The sequence below is a fragment of the Rhinopithecus roxellana genome, chromosome 16, assembly GCF_007565055.1.
Source record: "Rhinopithecus roxellana isolate Shanxi Qingling chromosome 16, ASM756505v1, whole genome shotgun sequence".
NCBI classification, from domain to species: Eukaryota; Metazoa; Chordata; class Mammalia; order Primates; family Cercopithecidae; genus Rhinopithecus; species Rhinopithecus roxellana.
In genome coordinates this window covers 4,179,357-4,204,252 of record NC_044564.1, presented here as the reverse complement: position 1 = coordinate 4,204,252, position 24,896 = coordinate 4,179,357, and the positions used below count along the sequence as shown (strand labels likewise).

Genomic DNA, 24,896 nt, shown 5'->3' with positions numbered 1-24,896 from the left:
ATGTTAAGAAGGGGTGGTGAGAGAGGGTGTCCTTGCCTTGTACTGGTTTTCAAGGACAATGCTTCCAGCTTTTGCCCATTCAATATGATATTGGCTGTGGGTTTCTCATAAATAGCTCTTATTATTTTGACATATGTTCCATCAATATCTAGTTTTTAAAATGAAGGGATGTTGAATTTTATCAAAGGCCTTTTCTGCATCTATTGAGATAATCATGTGGTTTTTGTCTTTGGTTCTGTTTATGTAATATATTACATTTATTGATTTGCATATGTTGAACCAGCCTTGCATCTCAGAGATGAAGCTGACTTGATGATGGTGAATAAGTTTTTGATGTGCTGCTGGATTCAGTTTGCCAGTATTTTATTGAGGATTTTCACATTGATGTTCATCAGGGATATTGGCCTGAAGTTTTCTTTCTTTGTTGTGTCTCTTCCAGGTTTTTTGGTATCAGGATGATGCTGGCTTCATAAAATGAGTTAGGAAGGAGTCCCTCCTTTTCAATTGTTTGGAACAGTTTCAGAAGGAATGGTACCAGCTCCTCTTTGTATTTCTGATAGAATTCAGCTGTGAATCCATCTGGTCCTGGGCTTTTTTTTTTTTTTTTTTTTTTTTTTGGTTGGTAAGTTATTAATTACTGCCTCAATTTTCAGAGCTGCTTATTGGTCTATTCTGGGATTCAACTTCTTCCTGGTATAGTCTTGGTAGGGTGTATGCATCCAGGAATTTATTCATTCCTTCGAGATTTTCTAGTTCATTTCCATAGAGGTGTTTATAGTATTCTCTGATGGTAGTTTGTATTTATGTGGGGTCAGTGGTAATATCCTTTTTATCATTTTTTTATTGTGTCTATATGATTCTTCTCTCTCTTGTTCATTAGTCTAGCTAGCAGTCTAACTATTTTGTTACTTTTTCAAAACACCAGCTCCCAGATTCATTGAGTTTTTGGAGGGTTTTTCGTGTCTCTATCCCCTTCAATTCTTCTCTGATCTTAGTTTGCTCTTGTGTCTTTAGTTCTTTTAATTGTGATGTTAGGGTGTCAATTTGAGATCTTTCTAGCTTTCTAATGTGGGCATTTAGTGTGTAAATTTCCCTCTTAACACTGCTTTAGCTGTGTCCCAGAGATTCTGGTACGTTGTCTCTTTGTTCTCATTGGTTTCAAAGAACATCTTGATTTCTGCCTTAATTTCACTATCTATCCAGGAGTCATTCAGGAGCAGGTTGTTCAATTTCCATGAAAATGTGTGGTTTTGAGTGAGTTTCTTAATCCTGAGTTCTAATTTGATTGCACTGTGGTCAGAGAGACTGTTTGTTACAATTTCAATTCTTTTGCATTTGCTGAGGAGTGTTTTACTTTCAATAACGTGGTTGATTTTAGAATAAGTGCCATGCGGCACTGAGAAGAATGTATATTCTGCTGACTTGGGGTACAGAGTTCTGTAGACGTCTACTAGGTCCACTCGATCCAGAGCTGAGATCAAGTTCGAATATCCTTGTGAATTTTCTGTCTTGTTGATATAATACTGACAGTGGGGTGTTAAATTCTCCCACTATTATTGTGTGGGAGTCTAAGGCTCATTGTAGGTCTCTAAGAACTTGTTTTATGAATCTGGGTGCTCCTGTATTGAGTGCATACATACTCAGAATAGTTAGCTCTTCTTGTTGAATTATTCCAGTTACCATTTTGTAATGCCCTTGTCTTTTTTGATCTTTGTTGGTTTAAAGTCTGTTTTGTCAGAGACTAGGATTGCAACCCTGCTTTATTTATTTTTGCTTTCCATTTGCTTAGTAAATATTCCTCCATCCCTTTATTTTAAGCCTGTGTGTGTCTTTGAACATGAGATGGTCTCCTGAATATAGCACACTGATGGGTCTTGACTCCTTACCCAATTTGCCAACCTGTGTCTTTTGATCGGGGCATTTAGTCCTTTTATATTTAGAGTTAGTATTGTTACGTGCAAATTTGATCCTGTCATCATAATGCTATTTGGTTATTTTGCACAGTAGTTGATGCAGTTTCTTCATATTGTCATCAGTCTTCATATTTTGGTGTGTTTTTGCAGTGCCTGGTACCAGTTTTTCCTTTCCATATTTAGTGCTTCTTTCAGGAGCTCTTGTAGGGCAGGCCTGGTGGTAATGAAATCTCACAGCATTTGCTTGTCTGGAAAGGATTTTCTTTCTCCTTTGCTTATGAAGCTTGGTTTGACTAGATATGAAATTCTGGGTTGAACATTCTTTTCTTTAAGAATGTTGAATATTGGCCCCCACTCTCTTCTGGCTTGTAGAGTTTCTGCTGAGAGGTCCACGATGGGCTTCCCTTTGTGGGTGACCTGGCCTTTCTCTCTGGCTGCCCTTAACAGTTTTTCCTTCATTCCAACCTTGGAGAATCTGATGATTATGTGTCTTGGGGTTGATCTTCTCATGGAGAATCTTAATGATGTTCTCTGTATTTCCTGAATTTGCATGTTAGCATCTCTTGCTAGGTTGGGGAAGTTCTCCTGAATATATATCCTGAGGTGTCTTTTCCAGCTTGTTTCCATTTTCCCTGTCTCCTTCTGGTACTCCGATCAATTGTAGGTTCGGTCTTTTTATGAAGTACCATATTTCGTGCAGGCTTTGTTCATTCTTTTTTGTTCTTTTATCTCTATTCTTGTCTGCATGTCTTATTTCAGTAAGGTTGTCATCAAACTCTGACATCCTTTCTTCTGCTTGGTCGATTTGGCTGTTGATACTTGTGTATAATTCACAAAGTTCTTATGCTGTATTTTTCAGCTCCATCAGGTTGTTTATCTTCCTCTCCAGACTAGTTATTCTAGTTAGCAGTTCCTCTAACCTCTTATCAAGGTTCTTAGCTTCTTTGCATTGTGTTAGAACATGCTCCTTTAGCTCATCATGGTTTTTTATTACCCATCTTCTGAAGCCTACTCTGTCATTTCATCCATTTGATCCTCTGTCCAGTTCTGGGCCCTTGATGGAGAGATGTGGTGATCATTTTGAGGAGAAGAGGTGCTCTGGCCTCTTTGGTTTTTAGCATTTTTTCATCGATAATTTCTCATCTTCATGGGTTTGCCTAGTTTTGGTCTTTGAGGCTGCTGACCCTTGGATAGGGTTTTTGTGGGGGTCTTTTGTTGTTGTTGTTGTTGTTGTTGTTGTTATTGTTGTTGATGCTGTTGTTGCTTTCTGCTTGTTTGTTTTTCTTTCAATAGTCAGGTCCTTCTTCTGTAGAGCTGTTGCAGTTTGCTGGGAGTTCACTTCAGGCCTCATTCATCTGATTCACTCCTGTGCCTGGAGATGCCACTCAAGGAGTCTGGAGAGCAGCAAAGATGGGTGCCTGCTCCTACCTCTGGGACTTCTGACCTTGAGGGGCACCAAGCTGATGCCAGTAGAATCGCTCCTGTATAGGGTATCTGACAACCCCTGTTGGAGGGCCTCACCCAGTTGGATAGCACGGAGAGCAGGGTCCATTTAATGAAGCACTTTGTCCCTTGGTGGAGACGGTATGTTTTTCTGAGGGGAAACCCACTCGTCTGGGCTGCCTGGATTCCTCAGAACTACCAGGAGGAGAGGTTAAGTCTGCTGGTCCACAGAGAATGTGGCCACCCCTCTCTCCAGGGGTTCAGGTCCAAGGAGATCCGAATTCTGTCCCAGAGCCTCTGGCGGGAGTTATTGGAGATTCTGCAGGGAAGCCCCCCCCTGCCCCCGCTCCCCCCCCCAACTGAGGAAGGATGGGTCAGGGTTAGACCTGAAGAGGCACTGTGGTTGCCTACTGCCATTGCCTGTGTATTGGGCTGTGGGGACAAGTCTTGGGACCAAGCTCTGTAGCCTCCCTGGCTCCAGCAGGGGAAAAGCCCAGCCTGGGGCTATAGACATGGGTGCCACCCTTTCCCTACCCAGGGGGCTTAGCGTGTTAGGCAGTTGTGAGTCCCAATGCTAGCTGCTTCCCCTCTCCCAAGGAACTCAAAAGGCTTAGACAGCAGGCAGCCACTGGTGCTGGTCGCCCCTCCCCATGGGAGTTCAGTAGGTTTAAGCAGGTTCTGGCCTAGAGACTGTAAGAATCTGCACATTCCGGGGTTGGCACAATAGGCCCTAGTGGCGTTAGTTCAAGAGTGGGATTTCCCAATCTGTGACTTGCACAATTCTTTGCAAAAAGCAGTTTACCTCGCTGGGTAGCAGGCTCATCACCGTCTCCCTTGGCTCAGGGGAGGAGACTCCCCTTCCCCATGTGGCTCTCAGGTGGGCCGCCACACCACACTGCCCTTCCTTCTTTCTGTGGGTCACACCAACCTTCTAGTCAATTTTGATGTGAGAACCTGGATACCTTGGTTGCTAGTGAAGGATTTACACGCTCGTTTTTTTTGTTGCTGTTGTTGTTGTTTTTTTCTTGATGAGCACCTCTGAGGGCTGCTGTTTCTAATTGGCCATCTTGGCCCCTCTCCTCAGACATTTTTTTCTTACTCTCACACCTTCCTTTCTCCTTCTCTCCCTTTTTTCCAACCACTTCTCTGCCTATCTCCTTCTGTCCTTGCTTCCTTCTATTACAAAGAGCATCCATTCCTTTCATAATAATAAAACAAAATTTTAAGAACTCAATATCCATTCATCCATCCCCTACCCCATCCCTCAATAAAAGGATAAATTTGTCATTTTAATTTTCTAATGTTTCCATGCATAATATTCAGGGAAGGGAAACATACATTTAAGGAGGGATAAAGAAAACTGGAATTAAAATGTATTGAGTTTCTGTTATATACTGAACACAGCATTCACAAACTAACACAATTAAATTTTCAGCAACTTGTTAAGGTGATATCAGAGATGATATTCAAAATGTCTGAAAATGTCGAAGTCACAGCAGTAGCCAGAAAGGATGCCAGCCACAGTGCTAGAGTAGGATCCTAAAGTCACCATGTTGCTGAGTGGTGGGAAGATTGGGAGACAGCTTGGGGAGGCATCTGCCAGCCAGACAGCGGGAGGCAGTACTAAGGTGCTCAGGGCAATAAACTACTTACCAACTGACACAGACAGAATTTCAATATTTAACAAAGGGTATGGCAACACCAGCATGTATCAGCTGAACATCAGCCCTGCTCAGTACAGTACCCTTCAGACCTGAGATCCCAGCCTGTTGCCCTTTTTATAATCAACCTTTCTCCTTCCAGTCTCCAGACTGTATTATTTGCAGGTCCAAGTGGCAAAGTAGGTTGATAGTTCATAGAACTCAAGTATGATGAAGTGGTTTGAATTTAACGGCAAATCCTAAGAATGAAATGTGCAGGTGAGATTTGCCCGTGGCAACATGATTTCAAAAGGGCTATAGGATCTTTTACATGCACTTCACAGCCTCCGAATACTTGCCCACTCTTGACAAAACTCGTAACTGTGCCAAGATCACCCTGTAAAAGAGAGAACATGATGGTTTTCTCTCAAAGGCTTTCTGAGGCAACAAAGCATACATTTGGTCTGAGTTGTTGATGTTAGATCCTTTGTAATATGTCAATGGAATTGTCCCTCTTCTGTACAAGCAAGGAAGACCAGGTACTCAGGAGCAATAATGCTGCAGGCAGAGCCCCTAGCACCCACCTCCTCATGAACAGGTGACCAGCCTCTTGCCTGGAGTCAGGGAGGGTATGCCTTTTCTTTTTGCTTCTGTTTCTTCCTTTCCTGCTCTTACTTCATGTAAGAGTAGCCAGGATACAGCACTAAACAAAGCCTTTTGTACTATTTCAAACTGTGCTTGGTTTTAAAATGTACTTAAAAACACATTAAAAGGAAAATCATTTTGGTCCATTGAAAATAGGTGATAGGAAGACACGAAGACACAGAGTGGTTAACAGGTCTGCTTTAGGTCTCATTGCTGGTGAACCAAGGAGCAGGATTCAAATCCAAATCTTCTCCCCTCCACTCAACGAGGCTTCCTGTTTCTCATGCATCCATCACCTATTCTCTTTCTACACCTCCTGTGCTATCCTCAATGGTAGTGTTGAGAGTTCAGACCATAAGAGCCTGGCTTTGTTAATCTTTCAAAGAGTCCTGCTTGAAAGAAAATATAAGGAGAAAAGTCACCTTTTAGCCATGTGGGTGGTAGGTCTGAAAGTGTGCAGCCTCTGGGGCACACCATCAGAGAGAGAGGAGGCCAAGAGCACCTTCCCCTGCTTCTCTGGAGTTAGCCTGTGCACCCTCTGGATCTGGCACAATTCTTTCCCCAGTGCTGTCTCTGTTGTACATTAGTCGTGTACCAAAAACCATCTTTGATATGAACTCAAGAGTTTGTAGGCAGCTAAGAAGTACAGTATCTGAAATGGTAAGACTGTTCTCTTTAAGGAGCGTAGGACCTGGGAGGCATCAACTCACAACAAAATAAGCCATCAACATGATGCTGTGTGGCCCATTCTGAGCATGCATGTCAGTTGTCTAGCACAAGGATGCTATGTAGAAAAAGAGGGTTCCTTCTGGCCAGGAGGCTGGGGCTTGGTATCAAAGAGGTGGGCTTCTACCTCAGCCCTGCCATATCCCTGCTGTGTGACACAGAGATTCAGGACACTATTCAAGCTTTGGCTTCAGTTTCCTACCCTCCTTCCCCTATCAAAATTTATCTCCCAGGAAAACTCCTGAAATTTTCTTCAAGGGCAGAGGTTCTGCTTTCCTCACCTCTAATCCTAGAGTCTATTATGATGGCTGGCTCAGTGTAACCGCTGTGATAACTGATAAAATGAATAACAATATCATCAATGTGTATGGAACATTTACTGTGCACCAGACACTTTACATGTGTTATTTCATTTAAGCGTCACAATCACACTGCAAGGGAAAGTACTGGTAGCATGCCCCTTTGATAGGAGAAGAGTATGTGACTTGTCTAAAGTCAAATAGCTAGTGATACCGGATAGAAAACTCAATTTCTGTTGCATTCTGCTCTTGAGTATAGACTCTTTATTATCAAAATGTACAGCATTCCAGCTTGAGGAAGGGAGGAAGGAAGGAAGGAAGGAAGGAAGGAAGGAAGGAAGGAAGGAAGGAAGGAAGGAAGGAAGGGAGGGAGGGAGGGAGGGAGGGAGGGAGGGAGGGAGGGAGGGGAAGGGGAGAGGGAGGGGGGAGAGGGAGAAGGGTAGGGGAAGGTAGAGAGGGAAAAGGAGAAAAAGAAAGGAAGACAAGAGGATCAAACAATATCATTGGCTGTAACCCCCCTTCTGCCACCTGATTTCCCACTTTGGAGATGTTTGCTGTTTTCCATCTGAAGCCTAGTGGAGGGAGTGTGCACAGCTGCTGGGGTGTGGGTGTTAGGAGAGAGAAGTTGCTTGTATTGGCTGCTTCTTGACACCTCTCCTTGGTGGTCAGTTCTCTGGCATGAATGATCCCTCCTGGGTTTTCATCTTCATACAGTGGTTGCCCTCTTCTGGGTTCTGCTCATCACCACCAACGGTCTCTGCTAACTTTTTACTTTCTAGGGTCCCTAGACTTGATAAAAGTGAGCTAGCTTGAAGCCTGGAACTGAGCATTCTAGAATCTAATCAATGTGTTGATTCATCTTTTTCTGTTTGCTTCTTTTTTTGAGACAGAGTCTCACTCTATTGTCCAGGCTGAAGTACAGTGGCATGATCTAAACTCACTGCAACCTCCGTCTCCTGGGTCCAAGTGATTCTTGTGCCTCTGTCTCCTGAGTAGCTGGAATTGCAGATGTGCACCACCATACCTAGCTAATTTTTTGATTTTTAGTAGAGACAGGGTTTTTCCATTTTGGTCAGGCTGGTCTCGAACTCCTGGCCTCATGTGATCCACCTGCTTCGGCCTCCCAAAGGCTGAGATTACAGGTGTGAGCCACCACCCTTGGCCGCCTTGATTTATCTTGATTGATCGATTGACTGATCAATCAATCAGTTGGCCAACAGGCATTTTCAGAGGGCCTACTATTAAGTGTTGGCCACTATGCTGGATGCTACAAAAACAAAGATAAAGGACACTGTACTCTCTCTCAAAGATCTCTAAGTCTAGCTTAAGAGACAGAAAGAGAAACTGATTATTTTTGTACCGTGTGGGAAGTGGTCCGTTCAAAGTAATCATAACCAGCTTTAGGAGCTGGAAGAGGGAGTAGATTACTCATCTGGGTTGGGTTGAGGAAGATAACTGATGTAGAAACTGATTAGGGGCTAGGAAAACTCCTCCAGTGTTTGGAGGTCATTTATCATTGGATACCCACAGAAAATCTATGACCTGGGCAGACTAGCTGTTAAAAAACAACCAAAAAAAAAAAAAAAAAAACCAAAAACATTTTCCATATAAGGACAGCAAAGCTCAATGAGTTATGCTGCAAAAGCCAAAACTGAAAAATATAGGAAGATGTTTTCTGCCTTATCTAAGTGATTTTCTTTTAGACAAAGGAAGCATGATGTTTTTGCCCGCTGGTATTACTTCCAAATGAACATCCTTATGCTTTCAAGGCCATATTTATTGTCTGACCTTCACTGGGCACTGTCTATGTGGGAGGCACTGTGCTGGGCATTGCAGGATATAGAGAAATAAAATAAATGCAGACTGTCCTTATTGTAAGATGGGAAATCACATGAAAATGATAAATAACATTTGAGAAGGCAAACAAACGGGAATAGTGACAATAAACCAGCAGTTCAAACGCAGAAGAGACTATGGTGGACAAGGGGAATATTCAAAGCATTCCAGAGCAGTGAGCATATCACGGTGACTAGAACTTGAAGGCAAGCTGGAGATAAATATTACAGCTGGATTTGAGAGAATCTCAGAGGCCCAGGTAAAACTGAAGGACTGAGGTCTACACATACCTATCTTGGAGGTCAACACTTACCACTTGCCAAGTCATGGGGTAGGTATTTTACACATATTTTATTTTTATGTATAATCATCCCATTAACCCTTCAAGAAGGAAACTGAGGCCAAGAGGGTTACATTCCCATTTTTCCAAGATCACACTACAAGTAAATGAGGCAAGATTTGAACCCAGGTCCAGATGACTTCAACATCTATATTCTCATCTACTGTATCACTCGACTTTCTCCCTGAGTTTCTAGTATTGGAAAAAAACTCCTTTTTAAAAAGCCCAACATTTTCTGTTTGTCCACTGAGCATCAAGGAAAGATGGGCTTCAGAGGAGAATCTTAGGAGTAGAAAAGAAGAAGGCAGAACCCAGAGCTCCAGGGAAGGGGCCAAACTAAAAAATGAGGGTTCCTCTAGGCTCTCAAAAGTAGTGGTCAGTGTCTGAACCAGGATCTCCAGCCCAAAGCTTTCACCCATTATCATCATCAGTCTCACAAGGAATGAAGAGATAAAGAAGAACTGTGCCTTTGCTGCATTTATCTATAGGAAAATAGCTAAATTCCATCTGTAAGCAAACTGCAACCGTAGACAATAAAGGCAAATGTAAACACATCTTGTGCTTATGTCCAAATAATCAATTGTCCCCGAACAAAACAAAGGAAATGGATCTTTGCAACAACATATGTGAAAAGGAGCAAGAGGTATTGGTCATCAAAAAGTCCAACATGAGGGGAGTGATGTCAGCAAGATGGATGATTAGAGACACCTGGCATTTATATTCCAACAACAAAGGACCAAGGCAATGAATAAACAGCTAGGATTTGAGTGGAGTGTTGTTGAAGGCAGAACACTGAAATACAGCAGAAGAATGGAGAAGCATCTGTGGTGACAGGAAGTCCAGGAGGGCAATGCGGCGGCACCCAGGCTCTGAAGCACCACCTCCCTGGACTGGATGAGATGGGCCTAGAGCCAGGAGAAACTTCTCACTGTGGGGAAATGATAAGCAGAAGATCTCTATCCACCCCCATTGCTACCACAAACACCTACAGGCCTTACTACAGGAGAATTCCAGTCCTCACAAGCCCTGAGCCCAGTTTAAAGAGCCACCAAGAATGTATACAGCTGCACTGTCCTGGATTAGAAGCACAGCGTGTGTACTTCTCACTTCCACCCACCACCTAAGCCAAGCTGCTGCAGCACAGTACACACCTCAGGAGTGTGCCGTGCTTTGCAGGCCAATAGCCATGGCACCTCTCCAGCAATGGGGCTCCATCTTCATTAACCCAAGCCCAAGGGGTGGCTGAATGTCACAAGCCCAGCTTTACACAGCTTGGGCCTAAAACTGGCTGTGACTCTTGTCCTACAGAGCAGAGAAACCAACCCCCACTACCCTACTTCCAGCCAGAGAAACAGTGTAACAGTCCCACCCACAGCTACCCTGCCTTGAGCCAGCCAAACCACTGCTCACCCACCCTCAAGTGGGAGGAGAAGCCTCTCAGCCTCCAAGCAGCTGATATAACTCCAGGCCAGCAGAATGGCTGCATGCCCATGTGCAGGACCTGAGAAGTAGCTCCAGAGTGCCCCCGCCCAATACAGATATACCCCTGGCCTGCCTAACAGTTCTGTGCCCCCAAAAAGAGCCTGAGAAACTGTCCCACAGGACACCCCTGGTGGGCATACCACCAGAACAGCCAAGCAGCCAAGAGCCCATGTCCTGAACCTGAACAGCCCCATGAACCACTCCCTTGTGGACATTCCCTAGGCTAGCCAAGCAGCTGCGCACCTACATACCAGGCCTGAAACAGCCCTGCAGGCTGCTCCTGGTGGGCACACACCTGAACCAGCCAAGCAGCCTTGTACTTATATCCCAGACCTGAGAAACAGCCCCTTGGGCAGACATGCCCACAGGTTAGACAGGCAGCTATATGGCCGTGTCCCAGGTCCAAAAAGAGTCCTGTGGGCCACCACCCACAGAAACACCCCAAACCAGCCAAACAACTGTGCAGTTATGTCATAGGCCTGAGAAACAGCCCTGTACCCACCCACGGTAGCCATGCCACCCAGGCTGGTCAAGCCACTGCATGCCCATGTCTCAACCTAGAGAAATGGCCCTGTGGGTTGTCCCCTTCAGACACATTTTCAGGCCAGCCAAGCAGCCATACACCCACATAGCAGGCCTAAGAAACAGTTTCAAAGGCAGCTCCTGGCAGATACACACCCAGACCAACTGAGAAAACTTATGCCCATGTTCCAGGCCTAAGAAACATCCCTGTGGGCTGCCCCCGGTAGAAATATCCCCAGGCCAGCTGTAAAGCTATACTCCCACATTCTGAGCCTCAGAAACATCCCTTTGAGCCGTTCCTGGCAGGCTCACCCCCAAGGCCAGCTGAGTCAACACATGCCCTTGCCCCTGGCCAGAGGAAAAGCCCCAAGGCCCCAATATCAGAGAACCAGACCCCAAGCTGGTTGACCCACTGTGTGCATGAACATCCCCCTGATCTGAGAAATAGCCCAGTAAGCCCAGTCCTGGCAAAGCTGCACCACCATCACCACAAACTCTCTCAGCCTAGGCCACCGAGGAACTTACAAATATCACTAATGTAAAATTGTAGTCAACTTAACTACATAGAAACTATAGTATTGTATCTAACTAAAATCCAGGACAACACACCTCACCAAACTGACACCTCAAGACCAAGTTATAAAAATAAGTCTTTCCCTATGAAACCTACTCAATAAAATTAGAAGTAATAACTTTTCTACCACATGCTTAGAAATCAACATAGGGACACATCAAACATGAAAAATCAAGAAAACATGTCACTGCAAAAGGAAAACAATAATTTTCTAGTAGGAGACCCTGATTGTAATAAACTATATGAAATGCCAAAAAAATTAAATAATAATTTCAAGTAAACTCAGTGAGATATAAGAAAATAAAGACAGCCAATTTAACCATATCAAGAAAATGATTCATGATTTACATGATACATTCAACAAAGAGATAGATACCATAAAAAAGAATCAAACAGGAACCAAGAGCTAAATAATTCAATGAAGAAAGTAAACATATGAATCAAGAGCTTCAACAACAGACTAGGGCAAGCAGAAGAAAAAATCAACTTGAAGACAGATATTTTGAAATAACACAAGCAATCAAAAATAAAAGAAAAAATAAATAATACAAAGAAAAAAGAAAGCCTCAAGGGACACGAGTAAGTGAAAAATATTCATATTAGGGGTGCTTCAGAAGAAAAAGTGAAGGGAAAAGGTGATGAAAATATATTTAATGAAATAATAGCAAAAAAATTCCAAGGTCTTGGGAGAGAGATGGACATCAAGGTCCAGGAAACCAAATAGGTTAAACCCAAACAGATCTTCTTCAAGGCATCTTATAGTCAAATTGTTGAAAGTCAATGACAAAAAAATAAATAAAATCAGCAAGAGAAAAAAGTCAGGTCACATATAAAGGAATTTTCATTAGAGTAACAGTGGATTTCTCAGCCAGGAGAGAATGAGATGATATATTCCAAGCACTGCAAGGAAATAACTGTCAGTCAGGAATACTGTACCTAGCAAAGTTATCCTTCATAAATGAAGAAAAAATAAAATCTGTTACAGACATGTGAAAACTAATGGAATTCATCAGCACTAGGCTGACTTTACAAGAAATACTCAGTGAAGTCTTACAACTGGAAGTGAAAAGATAAAAACTATGATCATGAAAATATGCAAAACTATAAAACTCACTGGTAGAGGCAATATATTTTTTGAAAGAGAAAGGAATCAAATCTTATTACTACATGAAACCACCCAACTGCAAAAATAATAAAAGATGAAGTAAGAAACAAAGAATATACAAAACAACCAGAAAACAGTGAAACACTGATTAGTTCCCACCTATCAACAATAACAATTATTGTAAATGAACTAAATTCCCCATTAAATATATATAAACAGGACAAATGGATGAAAAATAAGACAAAACTATATACTGCCCATTAAGAAATTCACTTTTCCTGTAAAGACAAACATAGAATGAAACTGAAGGAATGGAAAAATATACTCAATGCAAATGTAAGCCAAAAGTGAAAACAAGTAGCTGGAATTATATCAGACTAAACAGACTTCAATTCAATGCTGTAAAAAGAGACAATGAAGGACATTATATGATAATAAAGAGATCAACACAGCAAGAGAATATAACAATTGTAAATATAAAACATCCTGATACATAAAGTAAATATTACTAGATCTAAAGGGAGAGATAGACTCCAATAAAATAATAATTGGGGATTTCAACATTTTATTCTCAATATTGGACAGATCGTTTAAACAGAAAGTCATCAAAGAAAGATCATATTTAAACTTCACTATAGACCAAACAGATAGACAATTACAGAATATTTCACCCAGCAGCTGCAAAGGGCAGATTCTTTTCATCAGCACATGGGACGTTCTCCAGGATTAGCCCTATGTTAGAGCACAAAACAAATCTCAGAAAATTTTAAAACACTGAAATTGTATCAAATATCTTATCTGATCACAGTGGAATAAAACTAGATATCAATAACAACAGGAATATTCATAACTATACAAATAAAAGGAGATTAAATAAGATATTCCTGATCGACCAATGAGTGAAGGAAGAAATTAAGAATAAAATTTGAAAATTCCTTGAAACAAATGAAAACAGAAACACAGCATACCAAAATCCACGGAACACAGCAAGAGCAATATTAAGATGCAAATTTATACTAATAAATGCCCACATCAAAGAACTAGAAAGATTTCAAATCAGTAACCTATTAATGTACCTCAAGGATATAGGAAAGCAAGAAGAAATCAAACCCCAAATTAGTAGAAGGAAAGAAACAGATCAGAGCAAAAATAAGCAAAAAGACTAACAGGAACAAAAGATCAATAAAACACAAAGTTGTTTCTAAAAAGATAAACAAAATTGACAAACTAATAGCTAGACAAACTAAGATAAAAAGAGAGAACATTCATACAAATAAAATCAGAAATGAAAAGGGAGACATCACAATGGATATTACAGAAATACAAAATGACACAAATAAATACAAAGTCAAAGGCTATTATGAACAGCTATAGGCCAATAAATTTGAAAACAGAGAAAATGGATAAATTTCTGGACACACACAACTCAACAAAATTGAACCATGAAGAAATGAAAAACCTTAACAGACCAAAACAAGTAATGAGATTGAGTCAATAATAAAGTCTTCCAACACAGAAAAGTACAGGACCAGATGGCTTCACCACTGAATTCTACTGAACACATAAAGAAGAATTAATAACAATTCTCCCGCAACTATTTCAAAATGTTGAAGCAGAGGGAATTCTTTCTAATTCATTCTACAAGACATGCATCACCCTGATACCAAAATCAAACAAGGACACACACACAAAAATAAAACTACAGGCCAATATCCCTGATGAAAATGTATGCAAAAATCCTCAATAAAGTACTAGTAAACTGAATCCAACATGTCCAAAAGATAATATACCATGATCAAGTGGTATTTATCCCAGGCATACAAGGATAGTTTAACATATGCAAATCAATAAACATACTGCACATCAATAAAATGAAGGACAATCAATAGAATGATGGACAAAAACCATATAATCATCTCAAAGCAAAAAACAACAATAAGCTTTTGAAATGTTAAATGTCTCTTTGTGATAAAAAACTCTTAATAAATTAGTTACAGAAGGAAAGTACTTTTCTTTCTGAAAGGTCATATATGACAAACCCACAGCTAACATCTTACCAAACAAGACAAACATGTCCACTCTAATCATTCCTGTAAAACACAATACTAGAATTCTTAGCCAGAGCAGTTAGGCAACAGAAAGAAATGACAAACATCCAAATTGGAAAGGAGGAAGTCAAATTCTCTTATCTTATTCCCAGAAAAACCTAAAGAGTCTACCAAAATGTCTTAGAAATGTGATATGGTTTGGCTCTGTGTCTTCACCCAAACCTCATCTTGAATTATAATCCCCAATGTTGGGGGAGGGAACTGGGGGTGGGAGGTGATTGGGTCTTGGGGGTGGATTTCTCTTTTGCTGTTATTGGGGTGGTGATTGAGTTCTCATGAGATCTGTTTGTTTAAAAGTGTTTAGCACTTCTCCCATTGCTCTCTCTCCTGCTCTGCCATGTGAAGAAGGTTCTTGCTTCTCTGTCACTCTTTTGCCATGACTGAAGTTTCCTGAGGCCTCCCCAACCATGCCTCCTGTATAGCTATGGAATTGTGAGTCAATTAAACCTCTTTTCTTTATACATTACCCAGTCTCAGGTAGTTCTTTACAGCAGTGTGAGAACAGACTAATAACTAACTGATAAAGTAACTCAGTAAAGTTATAGGATGCAAAATCAACATATAAAAATTAGAAGCACGTCTATACATAAACAAACTAGCTGAAAAAGAAACCAAGAAGGAAATCCCATCTACAAGAGCTATAAAACAATACAATAAAATACGTAGAAATCAATGTAACCAGAGAGGTAAAACATCTCTACAAGAAAAAGCATAAAACACTGATGAAATAAATTGAAGAGGATGCAATAAAATGAAAAGACCTCCCATGCTCATGTGTCAGAAGAATTAATATTGTTAAAATGAAAATACAACCCAAAGAAATCTCCAAATTCAATGCAATTCCTATCAAAATGCCAATGATATTCTTCACAGAAAAAAAAAAAAAAAAATTGTATGGAACCACAGAATACCCCAAATAGCCAAAGCAATCTTGATTAAAAAAAAAAAAAAATTGGAAGCATCGCACTTCCAGACCTCAAAATATACCACAAAGCTGTAGTAACCAAAGCAGTATGGTACTGGTATAAAAACAGACACATAGATGAATGAAACCAAATAGAGAACCCAGAAATTTATGTACAGTCTACTGACTTTTTACAAAGGTGCCAAGAACACTTAGTAGGGAAATAGCAGTCTCTCCAGTAAATACTGCTGAGAAAACTGAATGTGGGTATGCAAGAGAATGAAACTAGACCCCTACTTTCATCCAATAAAAAATTAATTTACCATGAATCAAAGGCCTAAATGTAAGACCTGAAATGATAAACATACTAGAAGAAAATGTAGGGAAAACACCTCAAGACATTGGTCTGAAAAAAGATTTTGTAAATAAGACCTTAAAAGCACAGGCAAAAAAGCAAAAGTAGACAAGATTGTATATCAAACTAAAAAGCTTCTGCACAGCAAAGGAAACAACAGAGTGAAAAGACAACCTACAGAATGGGAGAAAATATTCATAAAATACTCATCCAATAGGGAATTAATATCCAGAATATACAAGAGACTCGAACATTCCAACAGCAAAAACAAAAAACAAAAAACAAAAACCTCCAATCAAATTAAAAAATGGACACATTGTTCTAAATAGAAATTTCTCAAAAGACATACAAGTGATCAACAAATACATGAAAACACGCTCCTCATTAGTAAATATCAGGTAAATGCAAATCAAAAACCACAATGAGGTACAATCTCATCTCAGTTAGAATGGCTACTATAAAAAAGTCAAAAATAACGAATGCTGGTGAGAATGCAGAGAAAAGAAAACTCTTACTATTCATGGGAATGTAAACTAGTACAGTCACTATATAGAACAGTTTGAAAGTTCCTCTAAAAACTACAAAAAGAAATACCATATATCGACGAATCCCATGACTTGGTATTTATCCAAATTAAAGGAAATCAGCTTATTGAAGAGACATCTGCAACTGCATGCTTACTGCAGGATTATCCACAATGGTCAAGCTATGGAATCAACCTAGGTGTCTAACAACAGATGACTAGATAAAGAAAATGTGGTATATATACACAATGAAATGCAATTCAGCCATAAATAAGAATGAAATCCTTTCATTCATGGCAATCTGGATGGAACTGGAGAACATTATATTAAGCAAAATAAGACAGGAACAGAAAGTTAAATGACAGATGTTCTTACTCATATGTGGAAGCTGAAAATTATTGATCTCATAGAAGTAAAAGAATGCTAGAGGTTACTAGTAGGATACAGAGGATATTAGAAGCTGGAAAATGTAGGAGGGAGAGAGGAATAGGGAGAAATTTATTAAAGGAAATAAAATTACAGCTAGATAGGTGTAATAATTTCTAGTGTCCTGTATCACTTAAAGATGACTATGCTTGTTAATGTAATACAGAGTTTCAAATAACTAGGAGCATATTGAACATTCCCAACACAAAGAAATGATCAATGTTTAAGATGATTGATATACTAATTACCCTGATCTGATCACCATATATTATATGGATCAAAATATCACTACATATTCCATAAATACACACGAGCATTATTTGTCAATATAAAAAAACATAAAAGAAGTCTAATATGAGCCAGCAATAACTATAACAAACAAATGGGATCTCGAGCTGCATCAACAGAAGCATAACAGTTGGCAAGAAGGAGGCAAAAATCCCATTTTTCTCAGCCCTGGATCATTCCCACCTTGATGAAGAAGAGTGTCAGTTTGGGTGTTATGGCCCAGGATGTGAAAAAGTTCTATCTAGATGGCAGTGGCCAGGAAGGTGAAATGTCTGAAAAATGCTTCATATGATACTATTTAAAGAAACTGGGGTGTTTAGGTTGGTTAAAATGTACAGGCTCTTTTATTTTTGTTGTCAAATTTCCCAAGAGCTGCCTTGGAAAACGAATATCAGATCACTTTCCTTTTGGACATGGAGGACCATGAACACAGATTTCAAGTTGGTATAAGAAGAAACCCTCTAATGGTCAGTAATGGTGTGGAAATGAGATGGCCTATTTGCCGAGTAGTGAGAAAGCTGTCAAAGGAGGTAATCAAGAGACACTGGAAAGATGTTGGACTACATACCCTCTGAGGCTCCTCACAACTCCAATTCTGGGAGTACTGACACTCTTTTATTCTCCCATCACTACTGAAGAATCAGAGAAGACAAACTTGATAACCCAACAGAAATCCAAAGTCATAAATCCAAAGTGGCTTATCCCAGAAAATACTGCCTGTAGTCCCCAACTGCCCAGCTTCTGCACCTTTTCCCACCTTTTCAAAATGCCCCCTGGAAAATGGGCTGTGACATGGAGGACTCACCTTTCTTCTCAAAGTCCACCTTCTCTTCCCCTGGACGTCCCAGACTATCCAGAGTGTGGGTCACCTGGCTGCCAAACTCGTCCTCGCGGGAGACATGGTTGGCCCGCCTAGGTGGCTCCTCGTCCTCCTCACAGTCATAGTCATCCAGGATGGGAGTCTCCCGGATGGGCACGCCGATGACGGAATTGTGGGTTTGCAGCCGGGAGGAACGGAAGCTCTCCCGCGCCTGGGGACCCAGCAGCACAGATGGGATGTAGTGGATCTCATGAGTGGCTTCTGTGCTTGCGCTCTTCTGGGGGATGCGGCGACGCTTCTGCCAACGTCGCTGGGCGTACAGCGCCACGGTGAACACCAGCAGCAGCAGCAGCAGCGCGATGAGGCCACCCTGGAGCAGGAAGGAAGGACAAACAAATGGGCCACTGTTCTTTGGCTTCGAGGGCCACAGGGGATTTTCCTGTCCACTACACTCTGCCAGGATCCCTGGGTTTGGCTCATAGAGCCTCAGGAACCATCAGCTATGGTTCTTAAGCTAGAGAGACACTGTTTCAACCCTGACTTTTTCACCAACAAGCTGTGTGACCCTGGGCAAACTTCTTGACTTCTCTGAGCCTTGCTTTCCATAGGTATAAAGGATGAGTACGAATCCCTGCTCTTCCTTCTTCACAAGCTTGCCATAGGAAGCAAATCAAATGGATAATGGTCATGTCAGGGCAATACAGATGGCTCAGTGTCAGGAAGGGTCAGGGCTGAGGCTTCACACAGGTGAATGTCTGAATCCAGACTTCACCTCCCACCAGTTGAACAACCCAAGGACAATTGCCTACGCTCCCCAGCCTTGCTTCCTCATCTGTAGAATGAGTTAACTGAAGGCTCAAGAGACAGTAGTAGACTTTGTTACATCTTGCTGCAAATATAAGATAGCATTATTAAATCAAACATAATTTCTGCATAACCTGTATTTTCTTCATTTTTCAGAAACACTAGTCTTTAAATTCCTGAATTTCAATAAGGGAACTGGGACAAAGTAGGTCCTTAACAAATATTTGGTAAATGAGTGAATGAAAATGTACCTTTCTAGGACTCCTTTAATCAGAATTTCAAGGTCAACTGAAAAATATATATATATACACACACATATATATACACACACACACATTTTTTTCTTTGATACACCCAACTCCTAAATGTTTGAGTCTGCATTATCATACATTAATTTCAAATAAGCTAATGTGTTAATGCATATATCTTACATGACTCATATGATTCATGAAATACCCTGGTCTGTGAGATCCTTCAGGGCAGAGGTATTTTCAAAACACATCTGTAATCCCCATAACAACCTTTCGTGAGCTTGAAGTGGAAGGTTTGCATTCTCCAGGCCTCCCCTCAATTGTTCTGTGCCAGAAACCTCTCTTCTGATGGGTAGGCCCTCATCACTTCTCTTGCTTTTCTTCACTTTATACTCTGCTTCATGTTTGGGAGATTGGAAGACACTTTGTCGAACGCCTGCTGTGTAACCCCTGGAGTCAGGAGGAATCACCCTTGTTGTATACAGGGTAAGAGAGAGGCTTCAAAAAATCAAGAGACCCAGAAACTGAGACAGTAAGTGTGAATCTTACTTCTTGTGTGTTTATTTTGTCTGTTTTTGCTTTTTAACTCTAGAGCCTATATTCCTTCAATTCCACCTGTGTGGTTGACGGCTTCTCCTTGGCTATGATCTCATTGAAGGCAAGGACAAATTCTGACAACTATCTGTACACCATCTAACAAAGATGACAGATGTTAGCTGTGAATACGTTATCTTGGGGGCAAAGGTGACTGCTGTTAAACACACCTGTTTAGGTCAAGAAGAACACTGTTTGCTGAAATGACTCAGCCATCCTGCTGACTATATTTGATATTAGAAAACTGGCATGTTCTATTTGCAAGAATCTCAGCTCACTATGCTGAAATTCAGCACCTCCACAGAGGTGGGGGGACTGGGTGGATAAGAGGACTAAGAGTTGGTGACCAGGTATGCAGGTGTGGCTGATAGCTCTGGAACAGGGGCCGAAGCCCTGCCTTGAGGTCAGCAGTGAGCTACTTTGGTTTCCCCAAGAAAGTTTCTCTGGATGTCATAACATAAAAACAAATGCACAAATCAAACAAAGCTGTAAGTACGTGTATTTATATGTGTGTTTGTGTGTGTGTGTAGAATCTATTAAATATATGTGTAACCGCATGTGTATACCAGAGGTGATTCTGTATATATCACCTTAAAAAACAACAATGAATCTTTTTTTCCTATATAGAACATATGATGGTGATTGCTCTGTGTCACAAAATTACGTGTGACATGATACGATTTGTCTGGGACTTTTTTGTGTTTCAGAAATAAGAAAAGGAGAGGGAGGGCATGAGGATGAGTGAAGAGGAGAGGTGATAGAGAGGGAGAGTGAAGAGAGAAAACAGCTGGGGGCAACACTAATCCTTGATAAACACAAGGGCTGACCCTCTCCTTCCTTCACACCTTTACTGAATGTTATTTTATTTAATCTTCAAGACAAGACTATGTGATAGAAATTAGTTTCTGCTGTATAGATGAGGGAAAGGTGATACAGAGAAGTAAGAAACTAGCTTGAAGTCACACAGTCAGGACTTAATTCCAGGTCCAGCTGGATTAAAAGGGCCAGGAAGTGGTGGAGCTGTGACTGGACCCCAGCTCTCCATTTCACAGCCCTTGGTTACTGAACAGATATTCTCATTGACTAAAGAGAGGGAAGGGGAGAAGGAGGAAAGATGGTGAGGGTGCATGAAAAGGAAAAAGGAAAGTATTATTTTCAACTTCATCTTCCAGATGTGCAATGGGCACATCTTCTCTTCAGAGAAGCTTTTCATTCTGCCCCATTGATGCCCCTGGGGGAGTCTCCTTGCCTGACCCCACCCTCTGTCTTCTCACATTTGGGTGTTTCATTCAGTAAGGGGCTAAGGCCTTGCATGGTTTCTGGGCCTTCATTCCTCATCCAACTCAGTATATCCCAATTATGGTTGTTGGACTCTGTGGTCAGATCTCAGGACCAATACTGACCTAGGAAAGACGAGGCCTAACCAACCCATCGACCTGCAACGACTAGTGCCCCTTCCTTCCCTCCTTGTATCCTTTGCCTCAAGAGCCTTCCAGCAGTAAATGGCTAAGTGTTGGCATCAGACTGACATGATTTTATCCAGGTTCTACTGCTTAGACACTGTGTGACCTTGACTAGGTCACTTTATCTTTCTAGATCTTTGGCTTTCTCATGGGTTAAACAAGGACAAGAGTCACAGTGTCACCTCATTGGGGCATGAAGGCTAAATAAGACGCTTGTGGGGTACTTAATATAGTGTAGGGGTACATGGTATCGCAGGTTGTTAGCTATTGTTACTGTCAACAGAATTCAGCAAGTATAGATTCTGTGTTGAATGAATAAAGGAATGAATGAATGAATGACGACTTTCTGGCCCTATATACCTATTCTGCACAACTTGCCTTGGATCCCCAAATGCTTCTCAATCTGGACCAAATGCTTGATATGTGCTCTTTCATTCACCTTTACACCTGTGATCATCCTACGTTAAGTTAGAAACTGAGGCACAGAGACAAAAGGTCATTTACTCAAGATAGTGCAACTAAGTTTCAAACTAGCTCCGGCACGACTTTAAAACTGTTCTTGGAGTGGAGAAGGGACAGGAACAAAAGCCTACTTAGCCCCTGCCCAGTCTCACTTCTTCCTTATCAAGTTACCTGGGCAATTTCAGGTACAGATTTCTCAACACAGGAAACTTCCAGAAGGATGTGGCAGAGGGACCCCCTGGTTTGGGAGGCACTGAGCTTGAGGTTCCCTTTAGTTTATTGACCCATTGATTCTTTAGCCCTTGGCCTTGCGGTTTGATATGAGCCCAAGCTAGTGGCTATGGCTTTCCCATTAGGGCACAGGTTCCGTATCCTCACTCCCCAGCCTGGCCTGAACTCAGCTTCCCTCACCTCTAGCTGAGTCACTGACCACCTGGTTTCCATTACGGATTCGAGTTTTATTGCAAGAACTTGGTCAAAGCAGAATCCCAGTATTCTGGGGCTCACCATGCCACTGACTACTGAAACAGACATTCTAGGCTGGGCTTCTAAAGAACTCAGGAGGCATCATCTAAGACATGGTAGCAGCTTAGGTAACATTGCAAGCACCAGTCTGACCAGTCCTCCCTCCCTAGACCCTGAAAAAGTAGTGGAATACATGAAATTGGATGCAGTCTCAAAACATGTGGGAAAAAGGTTCTAAATTCAAGTTTACTTACTGTCTGACCTTGGCCTGCTCTTATGGACCTTCAGTTTATTAATCAGTAAATTGGACTTGGCCAATACTTGTAATACTGTACCACACAGTTAGAAGCAGCTAAGACTGGGGGTCAGAAACACGAGGTTTAAATCTAATGCTACACATATAAGCTAGGCTATCTTGGACACAGAATTTAATTTTTCTGATTAACAATTTTATTATCTATAAAATTGGATCATAGACTTCTTTATCGAGGGAAGTGAGATATGAGCTAATGGACATGGGATACTTTGTTTAGTGCCCGGCACATGGTAAACCTGTGATAGAAGAAAATCTTCATTCATGGTACCCCCGGGGCTGCTGTGCAAATCAAATCTGAAAACAGCTGTGACATCCTGGAAAAACTGAAGAGTGCTGTGCACAAGCAAAGGAGCTCAAGAGAACCATCTGGCTGCCTCTGTCATAGACATCTCACCCAAAGAATGCAGATGAGTGACTCAGAATCAACAAGGAAGTGTAGACTGTGTCCACCTGCACCGGTCCAGGCTGCTGTCCTGGTCCACACCCATAGAATTACATACTCCCTCCTTTATCGGCTTCCCACACCAGAGGTAAGCAAACAGAAAAGCAGGAGCAATTGATCAGTGCTCAGCAGGGTTAGCGTGTCCAGCCTCTGAGTCCACACCAGGAGCAAACACAGGCCCAGGTAGTGAAAAAAAATGCTACAGGGCAAGAGGAGAGCTGAGGAGGGAGGAAAAGACCTAGGAAGATGGCTGTGAATTTTTAAAAAGCAAGTTAAGAAGAGGCGAAGTCTCCAAGGGCGACAAGCTGAGACCCTGCTAGCCTCAGGGATGACCTGATGCCAAGTCCGATTTGGACCGTGCTCACTGCAGGGCAGCCCTAGACAAACAAGGCTGAGGAAGTCACTGCAAGTTCTAGAAATAATAACACCAGTCTATTAGTTTGGGGGTTGCTTCTGTGAGGTCGTAAGCTGGACGGATCTTGGGGTGATCTGTTTTACCATCACCTTATGAGAATTTCAAGAAGCTTTCAGGGAGGAGGTAGAGAAGAGATGTGAGAAAGAAAGTGCACCCCTATCCCTTCTGGAACCTTCCCCATTACAAGTCTCTATAGGCAGGATCAGCCTGTTGCTCTGGTTCTATTACTGACAATGAGTCTCAGATTCCCCAGGGAAACAAGACAAGGGTGAAGGTGGGAGGTGTCAAGGGCAGAGTGCTCTGATGGGGCAACCGGGTGCCTGGGGGAATACAGGCCAGCATGAGAATCCCTGCTTCCCTCCTTGCTGTTGGCTGTGACAAGTTTGTTACATTTTACCTCCTTGGACTGCAGTAGGCTCCCTTTAAAATGAGGCTAATAGTTCACAATGTGAAGAGTTATGTTAAGGATTAAACAAGACATTCAAAGGTCTGGATAAAGCATCTGGCACCACAAAAGTCAACAAATACTAGCATCATTCCTTCAGCTTCCCTATATGTCTATCACAAACCAAATCCTTTCACCCCAGTCCCCCTTGCTCAAATCCCTCTCCTGGCTTCTTGGGGTCCTTAAAATAATGTCCAGGTTCCCTCGCCTGGTACCCAAAGCGCCTCATGACTGGGTCCCTGCTTCCTTCTCATTCCCCAACTCCCCACAAGCCACACCTGTCCTACCTGTCCTGGAGTCACCCTGGGCAGTTGGCATCATCCAAAGTGTGATGCTCCCTCTTCTGCAGTCACTACTCCCTCAGCCTGAAGCACCCTCTCACTCACTCCACCTGGAATCTCAGAAGGTGACTTCATTTGGAAATAGGATATTTGCAGAGGTAATTAGTTAAGATGAAGTCATATTGGATTAAAGTGCGTCCTAAATCCAATGACTGGTGTCCTCATAAGAACAGGAGTGGACACACAGGGAAGAAGCTCACATGAAGATGAAGACAGAGATCCGAGTGATGCATCTGCAAGCCAAGGAATGCCGAAGGTCATCAGCAACCATGAGAAACTGGTAGAAAGTCATGGGACAGATTCTCCCTCAGACTCTCCAGGAGGAGCAAACCTTGCTGACATCATGATTTTGAACTTCTGGCCTCCTGAACCATGAAAGAATAAATTTCTCATGTTTTAAGCCATCCAGTGTGCAGTAATTTAATATGGAAGCCCCAAGAAACTAATGCACTGCCCTTGACCTATTGATCTCAGCCCACTCAGCTGTCTAAGCTTGGAGATCACTTCCCCAGGGAACATCTCTGTGTTTTCAGGTTGGGGTGAGGCTTTCCTGGCTCCAGTCCTCTGGCTGTCGTGATCCAATCATCTGTTTGACCATTTTCCCATTCAAGGTTTTGAGTTGCTGTTTACCCCTACCATTTATCCAGCCTTAGTTCCAGTGCTTGGCCCAGGGAAGGTGCTTAATAAACACATCCAGAAGCTGACAATCTTCACCAGACTTTCCAGAGGAATGCAAACTCAAGTCCTTGTTTCGGCTCTGACCCCAGCATCAACAGGGCACCTATCAAACCTTCTATGCCCCTTTGCTGCTTTGACTTTCTCCAGTGCCAGTGCCTTCAGCTGGTTTTCTTACATACACAACCTCAAAAACGGAAAAATACAGAGAGGTAAAAAGTATAAAGCACTTCAAACCACCCCACCAAGAGACTAAAAAGTCAAACTCAGTAC

At 41.9% G+C, this 24,896-nt stretch overlaps 1 protein-coding gene across 1 annotated transcript in view; it reads right to left on the bottom strand.

Moving 5' to 3' along the window:
- The window catches only part of LOC104676241 (astrotactin-2), an 809,378-nt gene that overhangs the window by 587,665 nt on the left and 196,817 nt on the right, over window positions 1-24,896 (bottom strand). Inside the window, exon 3 of the mRNA XM_030920120.1 lies at window positions 17,936-18,320. Within this exon, the coding sequence (XP_030775980.1) occupies window positions 17,936-18,320 (385 nt within the window). The remainder of the gene's footprint in view (window positions 1-17,935; window positions 18,321-24,896) is intronic.